We start from the raw sequence: 16,363 nt of genomic DNA, 5'->3' as shown, positions 1-16,363 counted from the left end.
CCACATGCTGGCATCTGCCCCCTTGGTGGCAGGATGGGAAGTGCTGAGAGGGCAATGGCATGCAGAACTGCCTGCGGGATGCTCCAGGTGGTTTGGCAGCAGCTTTCAGCCAAGGGCTAGGTCTGAGAAATGGCTGTGCAGCAGACTTGGAGCTCCCAGTATGCTCCCAGCCATGGGGTTTTAAGTGGTGTCCAAAAGGTAAACTGATTGCTCGTCCACCAAACATCTGTTCTGTAAGAAAATGTATGGGATTTCTCCCATCTGCACACTAAACAAGTTGTTTTTGTGCAACTGTAACTAAAAACTTGGAAGCTGGAGGAAGGAGATGATGAAGGATCAGTCTTAACAGTGGAACATAATAGAATGAAACAAGAACCATTTAATAACACTTAAGTATTAATAAAGTTTTTCAAAATAGTTGACATGCAACCATTCTGGAGTGGCTGAAGGTGTGTTCATGTCTTGGTTTGAGACAGATGAGCACAGATCTTGCAGATGAGAGTTTGGGGATAATTTGATGTAGCTGTAAGATCCTACTTGGAGGTGATAGAAAAAACCTTCCTGCCTGTTTTTGCCTCCTGAAAGTTTGTGCTTTTTGTGTTATGATTAAATAAAAAAATGAATGTTAACTGAGGAAAGTTAGAAACCAGCTCAGCATTTCTTAAGTGTTTCTTGTATATAAAAAGTTACTTGATACCAAAAACAGTCCAGACTTCTGGGTTGGGAAGTAGCATCAATGAGAAAATCCAGAGGGTATTGCTTAACCTTGGCTATCTTCAGTTACTGGAGCTGCGGTAATGTAGGAAGAAGTCTTCTGATTTGACCAAAGTTACTATATAAATAACAAAGAGAGAGCCACAGGCTTTGTTCACTAAGAATCATTGAGAAGAAAGGGCTGAAGGACAAATGTTTATTACTAGCACTTCTTCTGTGTAGAAATATTGGTACTTTAGCAAGGTTTTACTTTGAAGAATGTCAGAAGCATCTCTTCTGTACTTGAACACTATCATTGCAGGATAGTCATGTGCTATTTTTTTCAGAGATGAGTTTGAACCTTTGCATGTTTGAACGTAAGGAGCATCACAGATTCAAATTCTGCAGCCAGTTTCCCAAAATACACATTTGAAAGACCCTTTGAAAAAAAACAAAGTTCTTGGAACTCCCTGATTACATTTGTCATGATGACTTTATGATTCATGTTGTAAGAAATGAGATAAAAATTTCCTGGAAGGATAAAAAAATCCAAGTAAAAGAAACACAAAACTATTTAAAGTGAAAAACCCTTTTGAAGTATTATAGGGTGAAAGGAGAAATCAGAAACAAACAGTCAGGCTTAGAGTAACAGAGGCCAGTGGTGGTTCTTTACTTCGTTCAGTCACCCCAAAGCAGGTTCCAGTGTCACATTGACTGCAGATTCCAAAAGGAGACTCCCATCAGTGAAATGTGAAAGTTTTGTAGGCTGGCCAGCCACAGAAGATTTGCAGAGTAATACCTCCATGCAGAAACAAGCTTGGCTGCCTGTACTGACAAATCATGTCACAGAGCAGGACAGTCAGAGAGGGGTTTTATGGACTCAAATGGACTTTGCCATTGCAAAGTCTCCCCTTGTACAAGTGACCAGTAAGAGATGTCAGCTTTTAGTGAAGCCATCACTGTAAATGAACATTTGCTGGAATACCTTAAAAAAATAGTTGAAAATAATGTCTTAAGCTCAATTTTTGTTCATCAAAAAAGCTCATAAAATTTTTAGTCATGCTTCTGTTCCATTCTTTGATTAATAAGTCTTGTAAAATTCTGTAACATTTTCTTCTAAAGATGCTTTAGCCTTATCACTTAGCTCTTGCTTTTTGTTTTTTTACTTTGCATCAAATAATTACAGATTTTTTTTTATTTCTATTCATAAAAAAGAAAGTGGAACCATCTAGAGTCTAGATCCCAGTTTTGAAGAAGCTTGGGTTCTTAACCCCCCTGATTCCACGTTTCACTCTGATAGCAGGATAAGCATGCAAACATGCAAGTGCGCAAATTGCTGATGTGTATGTACACTCATCTGGGTACTGTCAATTGGAAACCTGTGCTTCTCTTGAAGCATGTGTATAATGGCTTGTGCATACAAGCCTCAAAGATACAGACATACTGTGGAGGACAGGGCTTATTATAGCAGTGAGGTTCCTCACATAGGTGGGGTTTTATCTCTGTCTTCAAGAATTAAATTTGAAACAGGATGCTCTTTTTTTCCAGATAAAAATGTTTGATTCTCTCAGAGCCCCATTTGGTAGTTGTTTGCAGCAAAAATTGGAATTTAATTCTTTGGTTCTGGGTGTAGACTGTTGATTCCATATCTTTTCTGTATCAGATACTGCTCAAGACTTGAACAAATATGCGCCAACCCTGTCTGTCATAAGCCATTATTTGTATATCCTCCATGTTATATCCTGTACGTTTCCTCAGTGTCAGAGTGAGAGCCAGGCTTCCAATTCCTGCATCTTATAAATCAGTTGGCTTTGGAAGTGGAAACAGGAATACCACAGTCCTTGTTTTGCTCCCTTTGTAGGCTGCTTGGCTGCTGAAAGCTGTCACCTGCATAGACCTCACCACTCTTTCAGGCGATGATACTCCTTCAAATGTTCAAAGACTGTGTTTTAAAGCAAAGCATCCTATCAGAGAGGATCTGCTCAAAGCCTTGGATATGCATGATAAAGGTATGGTAGCTTTTGTTGTGTGTATTTCATAGAGAAAATATCTATATTTCCTCATTATTTTTCAGTTTTCAGAAAGGGTGTTTGTCCGTTGATTAAAGTTATACAATGGAACACGAAAGGGGAATCAGGCCTCTGGTTTAAGCCATATACATAAAATATCAAAGATTGTTCTTTTTTTAAAATTTGGATTTATGGACTCAGCAGACAGCTGAAGTATTAAGTATGAGGTCAGTTATCTGAGACTTTGAGAGAATACCATTTAAGTAGGACTGCATTAACATAAAGACTGCTCAGTTGCTGCTGGGCTCAGTCTGGCTCAACAAGTAAGAACAGAGCTTGGCAGTGCAGTTTCTCTTGCAGTAATTTGCTGATTAAGCATGTCTTTAACTGTATGTGTTGGCATTAAACTGTGAATCTGTCAATAAAAATCTTGGAGTTTTAACTCCTGCTGATGTAGACTTGCTCCAAGGTCAGGGGAAGGAGGAAGCAATATGGAGAATTACCTGAACAATTTGTGCAATAGAACAGATATCCCTGTTGTAGGTGCTTAAGATCCTTGTGCTGTTGCCTTCAGATCCCGTACCCCTGTGAACAGAGACACTCTGGTGACAAGATAATGCAGTAAGATAGACAAGTCATTTATTATTAGAAGCTTCCAAGGTTCAAACCTGAGGGTTCTGACCCTTAGGTCAGGAAGTTCACAAGTTTTATACCCCTTATTAACATCCAATCAGTACTCTTCTTTTCATTGAGAGCCCACCCAAAAGACCTGTCAATCTGCCCCCTTCTTCATGGGAGGGGCATTTGGGCCACCTTCCGTTGTTTGTCTCCTGTTATCTTGCAGGTGGTTTCTCAAAAAAACATCACGGCCTTGGCTAAGCCTGAGAATAGCTCCCAAACTCGTGAGACAGGCACTTAATATGTGCACTTAAAATCTGAGCAACTTAGCAGAGCCTATATGATTCTAAAACCTAATAAAATTACATTAAATTCTTAGGCATCAGTGCGAACACAGAAGTGAGTGGTGAGAGCAATGCACACATGCTTACAATATGGACTGCACTCAAGAAAGTGGACTTCTATGTCTGAAAAAGTGAATTGTGGCTTTTGCAGGCATTACTGTTGGAGCAGTTTGTGTATATCCTGCAAGAGTCACTGATGCTGTTAATGCCTTAAAGTCTGCTGGCTGTAACATACCTGTAGCTTCAGGTAAGCTTTGTTCAAAAATATACAATTTTGATGTTATAATATATGTGGAGAAATCAAATAGTTTGGACTTGCTTTTTTGTCAGGGAGTAAAGTGAAAAGGTAATAGGTGGAAGGAAGGGAATGAAGGGGAGGATTTTTTTCTTGTCTAATCTTTTGTTTTCTTTCAACTTCAAGCTTATCAGGAATACTAGGTCTGTTTTGCTGGAAGCTCTTCAAAGAGGTCCTTAAAATATATCAGTGTTTTCCTCACCTGAATAGGAGAAATTGAGATAGTGTGTTGGACAAGTATTAGTATACATGAAGTAGATGATGATGATGATGGTGATGATGATAATAATAGTAGTTCTAATACAAGGTTTATTTTCTCTATCAGTTATTTGGCTTTTAAGTGTAATCCTGTGTCAAGGTTTAAGCCCAGCCAGCAACTAGGCATCACAGACTTGCTTGCTCACAACCCCCCTCCCAGGATGGGGAGGGGGAAGGAAAATTGGAAGGGTAAAAGTGGAAAGTTTGTGGGTTCAGCTAAGAACAATCTCATAATTTAAATAAAACATAATAGTAATAAATGCAATGAAAAGGAAGATAATAAAAAAGCAAGAAAACAGAAGCAAGACAAGTGACACAAACAGTTGCTCACCACTGGGTGACAGATGCCCAGCCAGTCCACAGGCAGCAGCCCTCAGCCAAATTTACCCCTAGTTTATATACAGGATGTGATGGCTTGTGATGTGCAATATCCCTTTGGGCAGTTGGGGTGTGCTGTCCTGGCTGTGTCTCCTCCCAGTTTCTTTGTGCACCCTCAGCACACTCACTGGAGGCAGGGGTGAGAGGCAGAAAATATCTTGACTCTGTGCAAGCACTGCTCAGCAGTAACCAAAACATCCTTGTAGTACCAACACCGTTTCCAGCACAAATCCAAAACACAGGCCCTACTACAAGGATAACTATCCCAGCCCAAACCAGCACATCCTGAAGCTGCGTGCAGAGCCCAGGGTTATGTCCTGCTGAGCAGCCAACAGGTTCAGGGCCTTTACATACAAATCCAACAGTACCAGCTCTTCTCCAGTCACCACACATGTGAGACAGGTCCTGAATCCAGTGTAATCAAAGAATTATGTAGGTTGGAAGGGAGCACTGGATGTCACCTGGTCCAACCTCTTGCTCAAAGCAGGGGCTAACATTGAAATTAGATCAGGTGTTTAATGCTAAGGTGCACGTTTTCTGGTGATTTTTTTTTGTTGCTGTTTCATTGTTGTGTAGTGGAAAAATACGTACTAAATGCATGTATATGTCAGAGAAAGGCAAGCTCTGGAAAAGCCATTATTTTTTCCATTTCCAAAGTTACCTTTGGATTTTGTACTTAAACATCATAAACATAGTATTAAGTAGATCTCACTGAAAGCAATTTTTGCTCTATTGTAATTTAGCTGTTGTGCAATATTACTATGATTTAACTTGAGATACTGCTTAAAAGAATTGGAGAGAATTAAAAATTTATATATGGCTTTGTATGTGAGCTCACTCCTTGTTTGTTCAGTTCTACTGGAAGCAATAGATATTTTGCTTTTTATGTAGGCTACTCTGGGAAATTTTAAGACATGTGAAAGATCTTTGCACAAGATTCACTTAGTATCTGGCTGGACATTGGTTTTTGAGGGTAGATCTAATGCTTCCTGGGGGGTGAAGAGGATGACGTGCTGTTAGATTTTTTTGAATTATGGTCAGGATAAAAAAAGAATAACTTTTAAACTTTTTGGTGTGTTAGAGGTATAAACAATTTTATGGTTAATTTATAAAACTGCAAAACATTTATAAAACATTTCTTCCCTCTACCTGCGTCCTTTTTCATGCCAGTGGCTGCAGGGTTTCCGTCTGGACAAACCCCTCTAGAAACCAAACTGGCTGAAATAAAGCTGGCTGTGGAATATGGTGCCAGAGAGATTGACATTGTCATTAGCAGAAGTCTGGTGCTGACTGGCCAGTGGGAAGGTAAGTACCCACTCTTTGGCAAGAAACTTAAGCCTCTGTTTGTGTACATGCAGTATCTGTCTTTTTCTCTTCCCCAAATCACCACATCAGCCCCTGAAGAATTTGGTCTCTTCCCCAATAGTCACTGATAATCTGGGGCTCTGAGCTAAATAAACCCTATTTAACTAATGACAAAGGGTTGCATTATTTTAGAAGAATGCTGTTGCAAGTTGTGTCAGGCTGGGTATGCAGAATGACTTTGTGGTTTGAAAATTCAGGTCTATTCCTTCCGTGCCTTTAGAGTGTTTTGTGTACACCATTAAAAAACTAGCAAGCGAAAGCCTAATTATTTGAACTGTTTCGTAGAAAGCCCAAGGGGCTGTTAATGTAGATGATACCTTGTTAAATATACATGTTTCAATTCTTGACAAAAATATGTATTTTAGTAGTTTTCTTTTTCCTGAAAATTGAGGGTACAAATTGACTGTTCATATTATTATTGATGTTCTGGTGTCTGTAGACTACTACTAATTAGTAAGAACAATAATGCTGAAGATGGTTTTTGCTCTAATTGCTTCCTTAATGTACTGTGAATGGTTTGCTTTAAGTGCTGACAGTGCTCCTATAACTAATCTCCATGCGAAGGTAAACACATCATTGTTTTGGAATGAATTTTCCTTTTAGTTGTATAATGCAGTGCCTTATGATGCTATTTGCTTGGAAGACTTCATAAGGGACCCCTGGTACCTGAGTTTAGTTAAGGAAATACACTCATTGTGGTAATAGATCGTGTTTTCTGATTTTAGTCTTCCTTCAATTAGCAGTTAGAATTGAACCAAAAAATCCACATGTTTCTGCATCTGTGTCTTCAGTACTGATATCCTGGTTTCCGTTTGATATAACCTCTTGACCTCTTTTACAGGATTTACTATCTCCATCCTTCTGCTCTTAAATCTATCAGGCTTTACAAATGTTTGAGTGCTTGAGGATGTGCATTGTGCAGATTTCGTTTCTTTCAGAGTGACTGTAAGTTCAGGTATCCCCTCAGAAATTGCTGGTATATGAAAACTGGGTGATTGAGTGGTTTTAAATTAGACAGAATGATGCACCAAGTCCTGTACCAGCTGGCAGCAAGGCTATGCACACACCTTCCAGTGCTGTATCTTTGTTAGGGTCTACACTGTGGTCTGCAAAGCAGGTACCCCTGCAGCAGCTGCGGTCTGCTGGGAACACGTATTAGTCTTGAGTACAAAGTGAGCTGAGACAGTGATCTGTGACTAAGACTCAAAAAAGACCACTAAGATGGACTTAAGCGGCAATTTGCAATATGTCTGAAAAAGCCTGTCTTGTAGCAATTTCTGACATGACTATGGTTATCATGCTTCAGGCTTCACTGTACAAACCACTGTAACATACAAGTTGCACAGAGCAGAGATCAGCAATTTGCTGCACATAAGGCAACTGTGTGTGCAGGTTTGAGGTTATATTGCCTGGGATTACATGAAGGAGAACTCAGAGGAGGAATACAGGGATGGATTCAGAGAGAGTTTGTATTGATGACTGAAATGAACTGGACATACATTGTTAGGTTTTTCTGTGTGGGAGATGAACTGGGTTTTGTGGTCACAAATTACAAGGGAGGAGTACACAATGGTGGATGTGGTATAAAGCTGTTGGTTTACTAAATAAGTAAATTAGGGAGTGCTTTTAATTTGGTACGCGTATTGTTTTATCCAGAGCTGAAGTCATGACAAGATTGAAAGCCATCCTTATTTTTGGCAGCAGCTTATATTTTTTTTTCACCAAGGGCAGAATTCAAATAATTTCCAAATGTTTTCTCTAAGTTTGTCCACGAATATGAATCTATTTGTGGCACATGTTTACATGGTCTTAAAAAAAGCTACCTCACAAACACAATTCACTTGCCATCCAGATAATGATGCCACAGGTGAAAAATTAAAATATCTAACTTTCCCACTGCAAAAAAAAGTACTTCATTAGGTGATCTGAGTATTTTGGTGAAAATCTAATGTTCTGACTTCCTGTTTAGCTTTCAATTGATATATGTTATCTGTGTGAACATGCAGGTTTTCACCTCTATCTAATGATTAGATATGATACTCAGTAATGTGTAAAGAACTTTTAAAGAATCTAGGAGTGATGAAGTCTTTTTAGGCTGAATTCCTATATTGTATAAAATTGAGAAGTCTACTGCAGTAACCATGGCTGTGTTCAAGGCACTTCATCAACTAAAGCTGCTTTGTAGTTATAACAGAACCTCTTCTTATGCTTGTAATGATAATAATGTATTTTTATGGGTATTTTCTCCTGCTGCCAGTCTTCACAACTTCAGAAGTTATTGACAAAAATGTATGTGGTAGAGTGCTTTATCTTACTGTTCATTTTTAGCTTTTCTTCTTGCCTGTGCAGTAATTGGGGTCACTGTGATAGAAGAGTGTTGCTTTGTGATTCGCTTCAAAGTCTTGTTTGGTTATTAAATATTTTAGTGTATGTCCAATTATGTCAAGTTATTTTAAAGCAGTTTTTGAATATTGCTGAAGCTCTTTATGACACTCAGAATGTATGTTGTAGATATTTATGAGGTAATTGTAATGATCTTTTAAATAATGCTGAATATGAAAGCAACTTCATTGGACAGCTAAATCACATCTGAAAACAACATTAAAAGAGATCTAAATTTATGAATTTACATACCTTTTCCAATCTTTTACCTTTTATAGTAATACTACTCAAAAGTACTTGACATTGGCTTGTATCACTTGGCAAAGTATGAATTAAGCTTAAATACCTCAATTTAGATACTTCCTTTGGGCACGCAATGTGGAGTCTTTATGTAAGGAGTGATCAAATTGACCAAAAAATTGTTGAAAGAAAATGGATTTATTTATTATTCTCTTTTTCCCTCTTGCCAATATGTTGGATTTGCTGTACTTTCTGAAGTTGTCTGGGGTGCTGTAATGTCACTTCTAATTCCACAGCTTTTAGGAAACACATGGACATACTGCAGTGGCTTTAGCAGTATTGTTAATCCATCACTTGCTCTATGTCAGTTGAATTTTCCTGGTAGAAAAGGGAAAAAAACAGCTATACCGTAAGAAGTTTGAGTGTGGCTGCATCCATGGAATACTTTAGATATAACCTCATTATGAAAACTGCTTTTCAATTCTGTTAATTATTCAACTATGAGTTTAGAGGCTTTGTTCAGGGATTGGGATCCCGTTTTGTGCTACACACTTTATAAACAGTACAGAGAAAAGACACTCCCTTTTCCAGAGACTTGGAAAAGACCCCACATTGTTCAGAAACATTATAGTTGGATTTATTGTATCTAGATGGGCAAGCTGACTTAAAATCGAGTCGCATAATTTCTGTCTTACATTGTCAGCAGCAGCTCAGATTCCTGAAGCTGAGCTCTCTTTCCAGTTTCATGTGAATCACTGGAGCCTGGAGTTGCACATATGTGGCTGAGAGCAGAACTGAGAGAGTTGTGTTGTGCTGATAGCCTTGTTCTTGTCATTTTGTTAACAAACCTGCCATTAACATGCCAGACAGAAGGGACTCCAGCTCATTTTCCAGTTTCCTATCACAATTACCTTGATCTTTTGGTCTAACAGAAATCAAAACATCTTACCTCCTTGTCTCAATTTCTACCCTTAGCATCGGTCAATGTGACTGACTAGATAAAAACACCAAATAAATTAAATTTAAAAAAAAAGTGATTTTGTCACCACATTTTTGAAGAAGAGCTATTCCATAAAAAATTAAGCAGTGAGGTTTTTTCTCCCTTAATATTTTCATTTCCTTTGTAAGAGATTGGGATTATCCCCTTTATTTTATGGCTTTTAGGACTAATGTATTAGACCAATGTAAAAGACCATCTAGACAATCTAGTGCAGATTATAGCCTGTGGAAATTGTCAAGAATGGTTCCTTGAGAAATGTGTAAGGGAAAGAATACTTACTTTGATATATGTAATATCTGCTAAAATTCAATATAATGTACTGTGTATTTGCAATTTTAGGAAAACTAGGAAAAAACCATCCTCCAAAACTTATGTTTTATAACAGTGAAATTAAAATCACAGTTATGAAAGCATTTTTTCTACAAATCTGATTTTTTCTGACTCCTGTAAATGCATCCAGTAAAGGCAGATCTAAAATTCATGAAACCTATCAGGTATCTTTAGTAAGTGGTGTAAAGTAGAAGAGTTCTTATGTCACATCCATTTTAACAGCAAAGTCAGTGGACAGAGCTACTACAGACTGTATCAGTGGCTCCAAGTATTTTCTAAATGGGATATCTGGCTGTGGAGTTTTTTGTGAGGTGGTTGGGTTGGTTTTTTCCCCTCTGGCTTAAGATTTAGACCTCTTTGAGAATGGGTAATGTTGGTGCTGTGTTCAAGATGCTACACACTACCAGCCATTTCTTTTGAGAGCTTCTGATTTTATTTTCTTTGTTATTAGTAGTCATAAGGAAAGTCTCTTACAACCTTTTCATTGATCTCAGCTCACGGTGGAAAATATGCCTCTGGGGTTTATCAAAATCTTTGTGCCACTACAGCTAACCAGAGAAGCTGTGTCTGCTATGTCAGTTACTTGTGTTCTGCACAGGTCACAGATATTCCCAGAACTGTAGTGTCCAGCTTTGATTCTGCTCCTGTCCAGCTTGATGGATCTGAGTGATGGACTTCCTGGCAGTGCAAACTGTGCCACAGGAAGCCTGGGACCCCTTGAAGCACTGTGTTCATTTTCAGATGTGATTAACTCCACCCATACTTTAGACATTTGCTAAGAAGTTTCAGGATAATGCAGTCGTTTGTGTCTTGATTTAAATCTGACTGAGTACTGAAATGTCTCTTTGTATATTTGAAAGGAGTAGGTGTTTTTGTGCTTATTCTGTATCAGAGCAGTTCCGGCTTGCACTGGGACTGGGATGCTCTGGTTATTTTTTTTGTTCTTCTACTGTGGGGTTGAAAATGTCCTGTTGTCTGCAATAATTGGTCTCTGAATAAAGAACAGTATTTCTTACCTACACACCTGCCCCATTAGAGTATGCCCACTTTTCTGCCACCTCAGCTCACCTGACAGACACGGCTGATTGAAGATCCTCAGTGTTCCTGTCCGTGGGATGATGTGTGCTGTCAGGTAGTGAGGCTGTTTAAATGAGCTTGACGCTAATTGCATGTAAAAGTACCTTCCAGCTATGAGGGAGGGTGCTGTAGGTGCAGTACTAACTCCAGTGAACAACAGCTGTGAGGATATAATATCTTTTCATGGAATTCAACCCAAATGTACATTTTGTTGATTTTATTTTGACATTTTTTGTGGCGTATCTTAAAGGTAGAGAAAACTTCTCTTCTTGTTACCGAAAGTAGAAGAACAAGCAAGCTGCTTTCTCTGGCTTTTCAAAAGCTTCAGGAAAGAGATTGTGTTTGGATCTAACATGAGCAGGGTTATTAAATGCACAAAAAAAGAGCACAGATCCTTTGTGTTTCTTTTTTGAGTCTCGATTTGATGTAGGTTTCTGGAGCATCATCAATTGATCAATAAAACATGTTAGACTGCATGCTAGTACTGATTAATTCACACCTTTGGTACACAGTAAGAAACAAGGTGAAGCCTGGTGTCTATAAAGGGACTAGCTAAGTGCATTAGCCAGTTGTCTCCTAATGTGTGTAGTATGTCTCAGAGGTCCACCCTAGCATTTCCAGTCCTGGACACCTGGTGTGCCAATGGCATCAATCAGATGAAGCAGCATCGTGGATGGAGGGAGGTCCAGCTGTACAGCAGCTGGCAAGCCCTGCTGTATATTCCCAGGTCTCACTGAAGGACTGAGGGGAAAAAAGAAATCTAGTATTCCTGAAAAAAATTATTCTTTATAGTCTGGACTGTTTTAGCAAGACTTATTTAAATCTGTATTTTAGCCTTCTGTGAAAGAACTTTTTGATTACATGTCTGAAGATTGAGTACAATTTGTAGAAAGGACCCTGTTAGTTTATTTTGCATCTCTTAAAAATATTTTAAATTCCGGAAATGGTGGCTGTACACCTGAAGAGCTGCTTTTCTTCCCACACAGGAGGACTCTTACACATTGCCAAGTGGCCAACTTCTGACAGCTGTGTTTCATTAATTTCTAGCTCTTTTAGTCTTCCTATGTTTAAGCTTTAGTGGGAGCACTGCTGGATTTTACTGGAAAGGGTGGAAGGGTTTTGCTGTGCTCCCCATTACCTGACTGGGTTCACAAGTTCTGGCCTTTTTATAGTTGGTTACGTCCAAATTATGGGCCTTACTGAGTCTGTGAAAATATGAAACTGTTAGAAAGTTAAGCATGTTTCTGTGGCCATGGCACTTTGTAAATCTGAAAGCAGGAGTTTGTTCGGGGGTGGTCTGCTCTGGACAATGTCCCTGAGCAGCCAAACGCTGGCTTGCCCTGCTGCTCCCTGGCTGTGGCTGGTGGCCAGCTGGTGGTAATGGTTTATAAACACAAATCCATGTGTAATTGCTGGTCCTTGAGGTGTCATCCCAGGCATTGATCTCTCCTCACCAAGAATGTTAGCAGACTGTGTTGATTTTTCTCAGGAAATTCTTACTTCCAAGAAGCTTAAAGCGGGATTCAGATTCCTAAACACAGACACTGAGTTCCATTATCAGACTTCCTTAGATGGTTCTATGGTACTAGGGAGAGCAGTAGGAAATTTAAGTGAGGTGTGTATCCTCCAGAAGTGGCAGCTGGAAGTGGAGGCATTTGTTATGGCATCTCAGGTGGCACTATTGTTTGTGATTATACAACTTGGTCACACCTTTGGCATCTGAATACTTTGGCAAATGTGGGTGAAAGAGACAGAGTGATGACACAGAAAACATATCTGTCCCTTGTAGGAATTGGTTTAATATACCTGGAATGGAGAAAATCCTGCCAGAAATGGATTTGTGAAGAAAATCAAGAAGCCACTGTTGATGCTTTAGCAACTGATGTTTTTAATGTTGTTTGAATGCACAAAACGTTAATCAAAATGTCTTTTTGCAAAGTCACTGCTTCTCCTTCCCAGAATATCCTGTTATCTGAGGGCTCTGGAGGAAGGTTGCGACATGCCTGCTACCTGAACCCCTCTCCTACTGAATATAAATCCCCTCACTCCCATCGGTGGATTTTGAATCCTTCCAAGGCCCATATAAACCCCTGACCAGCAATAAACGTTCTCTTCTTCTCCTCCCTCTCCGGTGGTCTCTGTGTGTCCTTCTCAGGGGCTCTCGGGGACCACGTGATCAGGGAAAGTGGGGAGCACATTTTCTCCTAAGTAATGGACTAAACTCCAGGGCCAGGGGAATCATCATACCGTTGCAGATTGCATGCCTACAACAGACAGCCACACAGACGCAGAAGGAATCCCACAGGAACAGTCCCTGACTTCTGATTCCATGTACTACCATATTTATTGCTGGAAAAGCTGTTCTAAAATCAATCTTTACTATCATAGCATCTTTTACTCCTGATGTATTTGAGTATTTGGCATATTGTGCACATTTATAGTTTTGAAGGACTTACATTAATAGCTATTAAGTAAAGTCTGAAAATGCATCGCATTGTTAATTACCTCCAGTCATGTAATTTATTGAACTTACAAATCTGAAGTTCTTGAGTGCTATGACTAATTATAAGATTGAAAATTAGGCCAGAAGTGTAAATTACAACCATACTTGAAAACGTCTCTCAGGCAACTTTGATAATTTTCACATTCTTTTATCCACAGGTCTCTATGAGGAGATCTGTCAGTGCCGTAAGGCCTGTGGAGAAGCTCATATGAAAACAATCTTGGCAACAGGTGAACTCGGGTCCCTTGCTAATGTCTACAAAGCCAGTATGATAGCTATGATGGCAGGTAAATATATGTGGTTTTCTTTTTAAGCTAAGAAAGTCTTTACTATATTATTTATGATGCTTTAAAAATTCTAGTTGTAGAAGTTTAGTTTTGTCAAAAGTAGAAAAAAATGCAATGTAGCAATTTCTGAAGTTGCAGGTGTAATGATGAAGTGTCTCTTGTTTTGTATAACCTGCAAAAACAGAATGAAATGTTAAATAACACTTCAAACTGCTAAATGACAGGATTTGTAGGAGCAAGTAATATTTGTTGTCAAACATCTGGTATATTTAATAAAGACACATACATTTGGGGCAGATACATTTATCGAGGCAGTTGTGGTGACCTATAGATATGATATGGGTAGATGGCTCATCAGTTTATTTTAAATACAAGAGGAACTTCCCTGTGAAGACTGGTGCTGACAAGTCCCATTTTTGGTTTGTCATCACTTCTTCTGACCACCTCTGAGAGGTTCAAGAAGTCAATTGTATGGGAAATGCAGTGAACAGAAGAACACTGCAGGCTCCAGCAGGCACTGGGATGGACTAATGTATAACTGGGTTTAACAGGCACTCTCAAAAGCAATGACACTCACTACTTGCAATTAATTGGCACTTCAAAAGGTTTTCAGTCTTCCCTGTCTTTGAAAACTTGATTGCATCAAACCTGATGCTTAGAGTCTGTCTCTCTTTTATTCTGAACTTTTAAGATAAGAAACACATTCCCATGAACAGAAGAGAATTTTTAGAGGCTATGTATAGTTTGTAGGACTTACTTTTTTGCAAAGCTGTAGCATCCATTTGAGGCTGTGGTAGTACAATATTTCCTAGTTTACCCAGGGTTTTAGATCTGTGTTTTAATGCCATCTTTAAGATGCAAAACTGGGAATTTGCTTGTAGGCACTGGCTTTTTCCAGCATGTTTGGAAGAGGGCTTCTTGAGGTTTGTTTTTAGAAGTTTAAAGAAATACGAAGAACCACATGGATTAATCTGTCTTCTAAACTTCCCCTCCTTTTTGTCTACTGTAAACTCTTCAGACATGGAATTCTTATTTTAAAGCAAGAAAAGCATAATCAAGTGTCTTATCAGTATTTAAATAAATATTCAACTTGCTGCTGACCTCATTGTCACCATGCACAGTATTGTCCTTATCTGATTCAAATGGAATGGAAAGCATTTGAGGCTTTTAATGTGCTCATCTGCATTATCAATTAGTGTCATTAGACACAGAGGATCAGTATTATGCCACTAAATATTGCTTTTAATTAGAAGAGGTGTAAGAAATACACATTTCCTGTCATTTACACTGATGTGCTAATCATTATGATCACTTTTTGTAACATAGAGTAGTGAAAAATTCAGGTTGTTTTACCATTTTCAGAATTTTTGCTAGTGTAGTTTTTTTGAAATACAGCAGATGGCTCTATTGTTAATGATTTTCCCTGCCTAGTTATTCATTTTCCAACATACTTATCTATCTGAATATATGCAGTAATTTCCTTGTTTCAGTCTCTTGTTTTCTCTCTGTGGGTAGGTGTAAAAATTAGTTTATTGGTGCCCTACATACACACATGCATTGAGGGCCAGATTTCCAGACTCTCAACTTGTCAGAACTGCTGAGAACCTCAAATTCCAGTTGAATTTTGTTTGATTTGTGTATTTATAGCATTTGGAGCAAGTGACTTGGCACAGTAGTTTTCAATCCTAACTTTAATATCGGTTTGTTATCCAGTTTTTTCAACTGGCGACATGATTTAAAAGAACGAAAAAACCTCCGATGATCTTGTGTATATGGCAGGCCCTGGCATGTTTTATCTGAAGATCAAACAGTAACAATGCTGATGAACTGGACCCTAGTATTTAGTTTTATATGAGGACATTAGTTACACGGTATAATAGTGAATTCAACTGCAAAACTGGCTTTAGAAGTTTGTGCTGCCCTGGCCAGTTGCTCCTGTCCTTTACAGCAAAATTTGCTGCTCCTTCAGCTGTGCTGTTGAAAGTGCTTCTCATGCAGTGTTGTCAGCTGAGTTTTCAAAGTAATACAATTGCAAATGACTCCAGAAATAGGTTAACTAGTTTGCTGTGTGGCTTTTGTTACTGGTTTGTGATGATTTTTTAAAAAAATGATCACAGCTTCAGTAATCTGGTTTACAGACTTGCCTTGCATGCAGTTGTCTCAGTGCTGTTGAGGATGTGGTGTGCAGTCCTCACACTGTTTTCACTTCACTGTACATGATGCCAGCCTGTCATGTAGGGAGCACAAAATCCTAGGCTTATATATGTTTATGTTGTTGCCCTTGCTGAGCATGCACACATTTCACCTAGGTTCTGAAGCACAAAGACACTAGACAACTTGCAGAAAGTTTATAAAATGTCTCTCAGCCTTCTGATAGAGTAACACAGTTGGGATTTGTCAGTAGTTCCGTGGTTGAAAAGCTTGCCTGGGATATGTAGGACTTGGTTTCTCTGACTGAGGTTCTTCTGCGACATGGAGATCAGTTTTACAGTGTATATTTGCTGTTAACCATCTCAGTCCATCTTGATAAGGTTGTTGTGCTTTGCACAAAGCAGTTAACTGCACAGTTTTCTCCTCTCCCAAA

The 16,363-nt window shown here is 38.8% G+C and overlaps 1 protein-coding gene across 1 annotated transcript in view; it reads left to right on the top strand.

The window, feature by feature from the left end:
- Positions 1-16,363, top strand: part of DERA (deoxyribose-phosphate aldolase) — a 53,844-nt gene that overhangs the window by 10,528 nt on the left and 26,953 nt on the right. The window contains exons 3-6 of the mRNA XM_071549782.1: positions 2,555-2,702; positions 3,816-3,911; positions 5,766-5,900; positions 13,651-13,779. Coding sequence (XP_071405883.1) covers positions 2,555-2,702; positions 3,816-3,911; positions 5,766-5,900; positions 13,651-13,779 — 508 coding nt within the window. The remainder of the gene's footprint in view (positions 1-2,554; positions 2,703-3,815; positions 3,912-5,765; positions 5,901-13,650; positions 13,780-16,363) is intronic.

This window comes from Pithys albifrons, chromosome 3 (assembly GCF_047495875.1).
Source record: "Pithys albifrons albifrons isolate INPA30051 chromosome 3, PitAlb_v1, whole genome shotgun sequence".
Taxonomy (NCBI): domain Eukaryota; kingdom Metazoa; phylum Chordata; class Aves; order Passeriformes; family Thamnophilidae; genus Pithys; species Pithys albifrons.
This window is presented reverse-complemented; position numbering and strand designations above follow the sequence as displayed.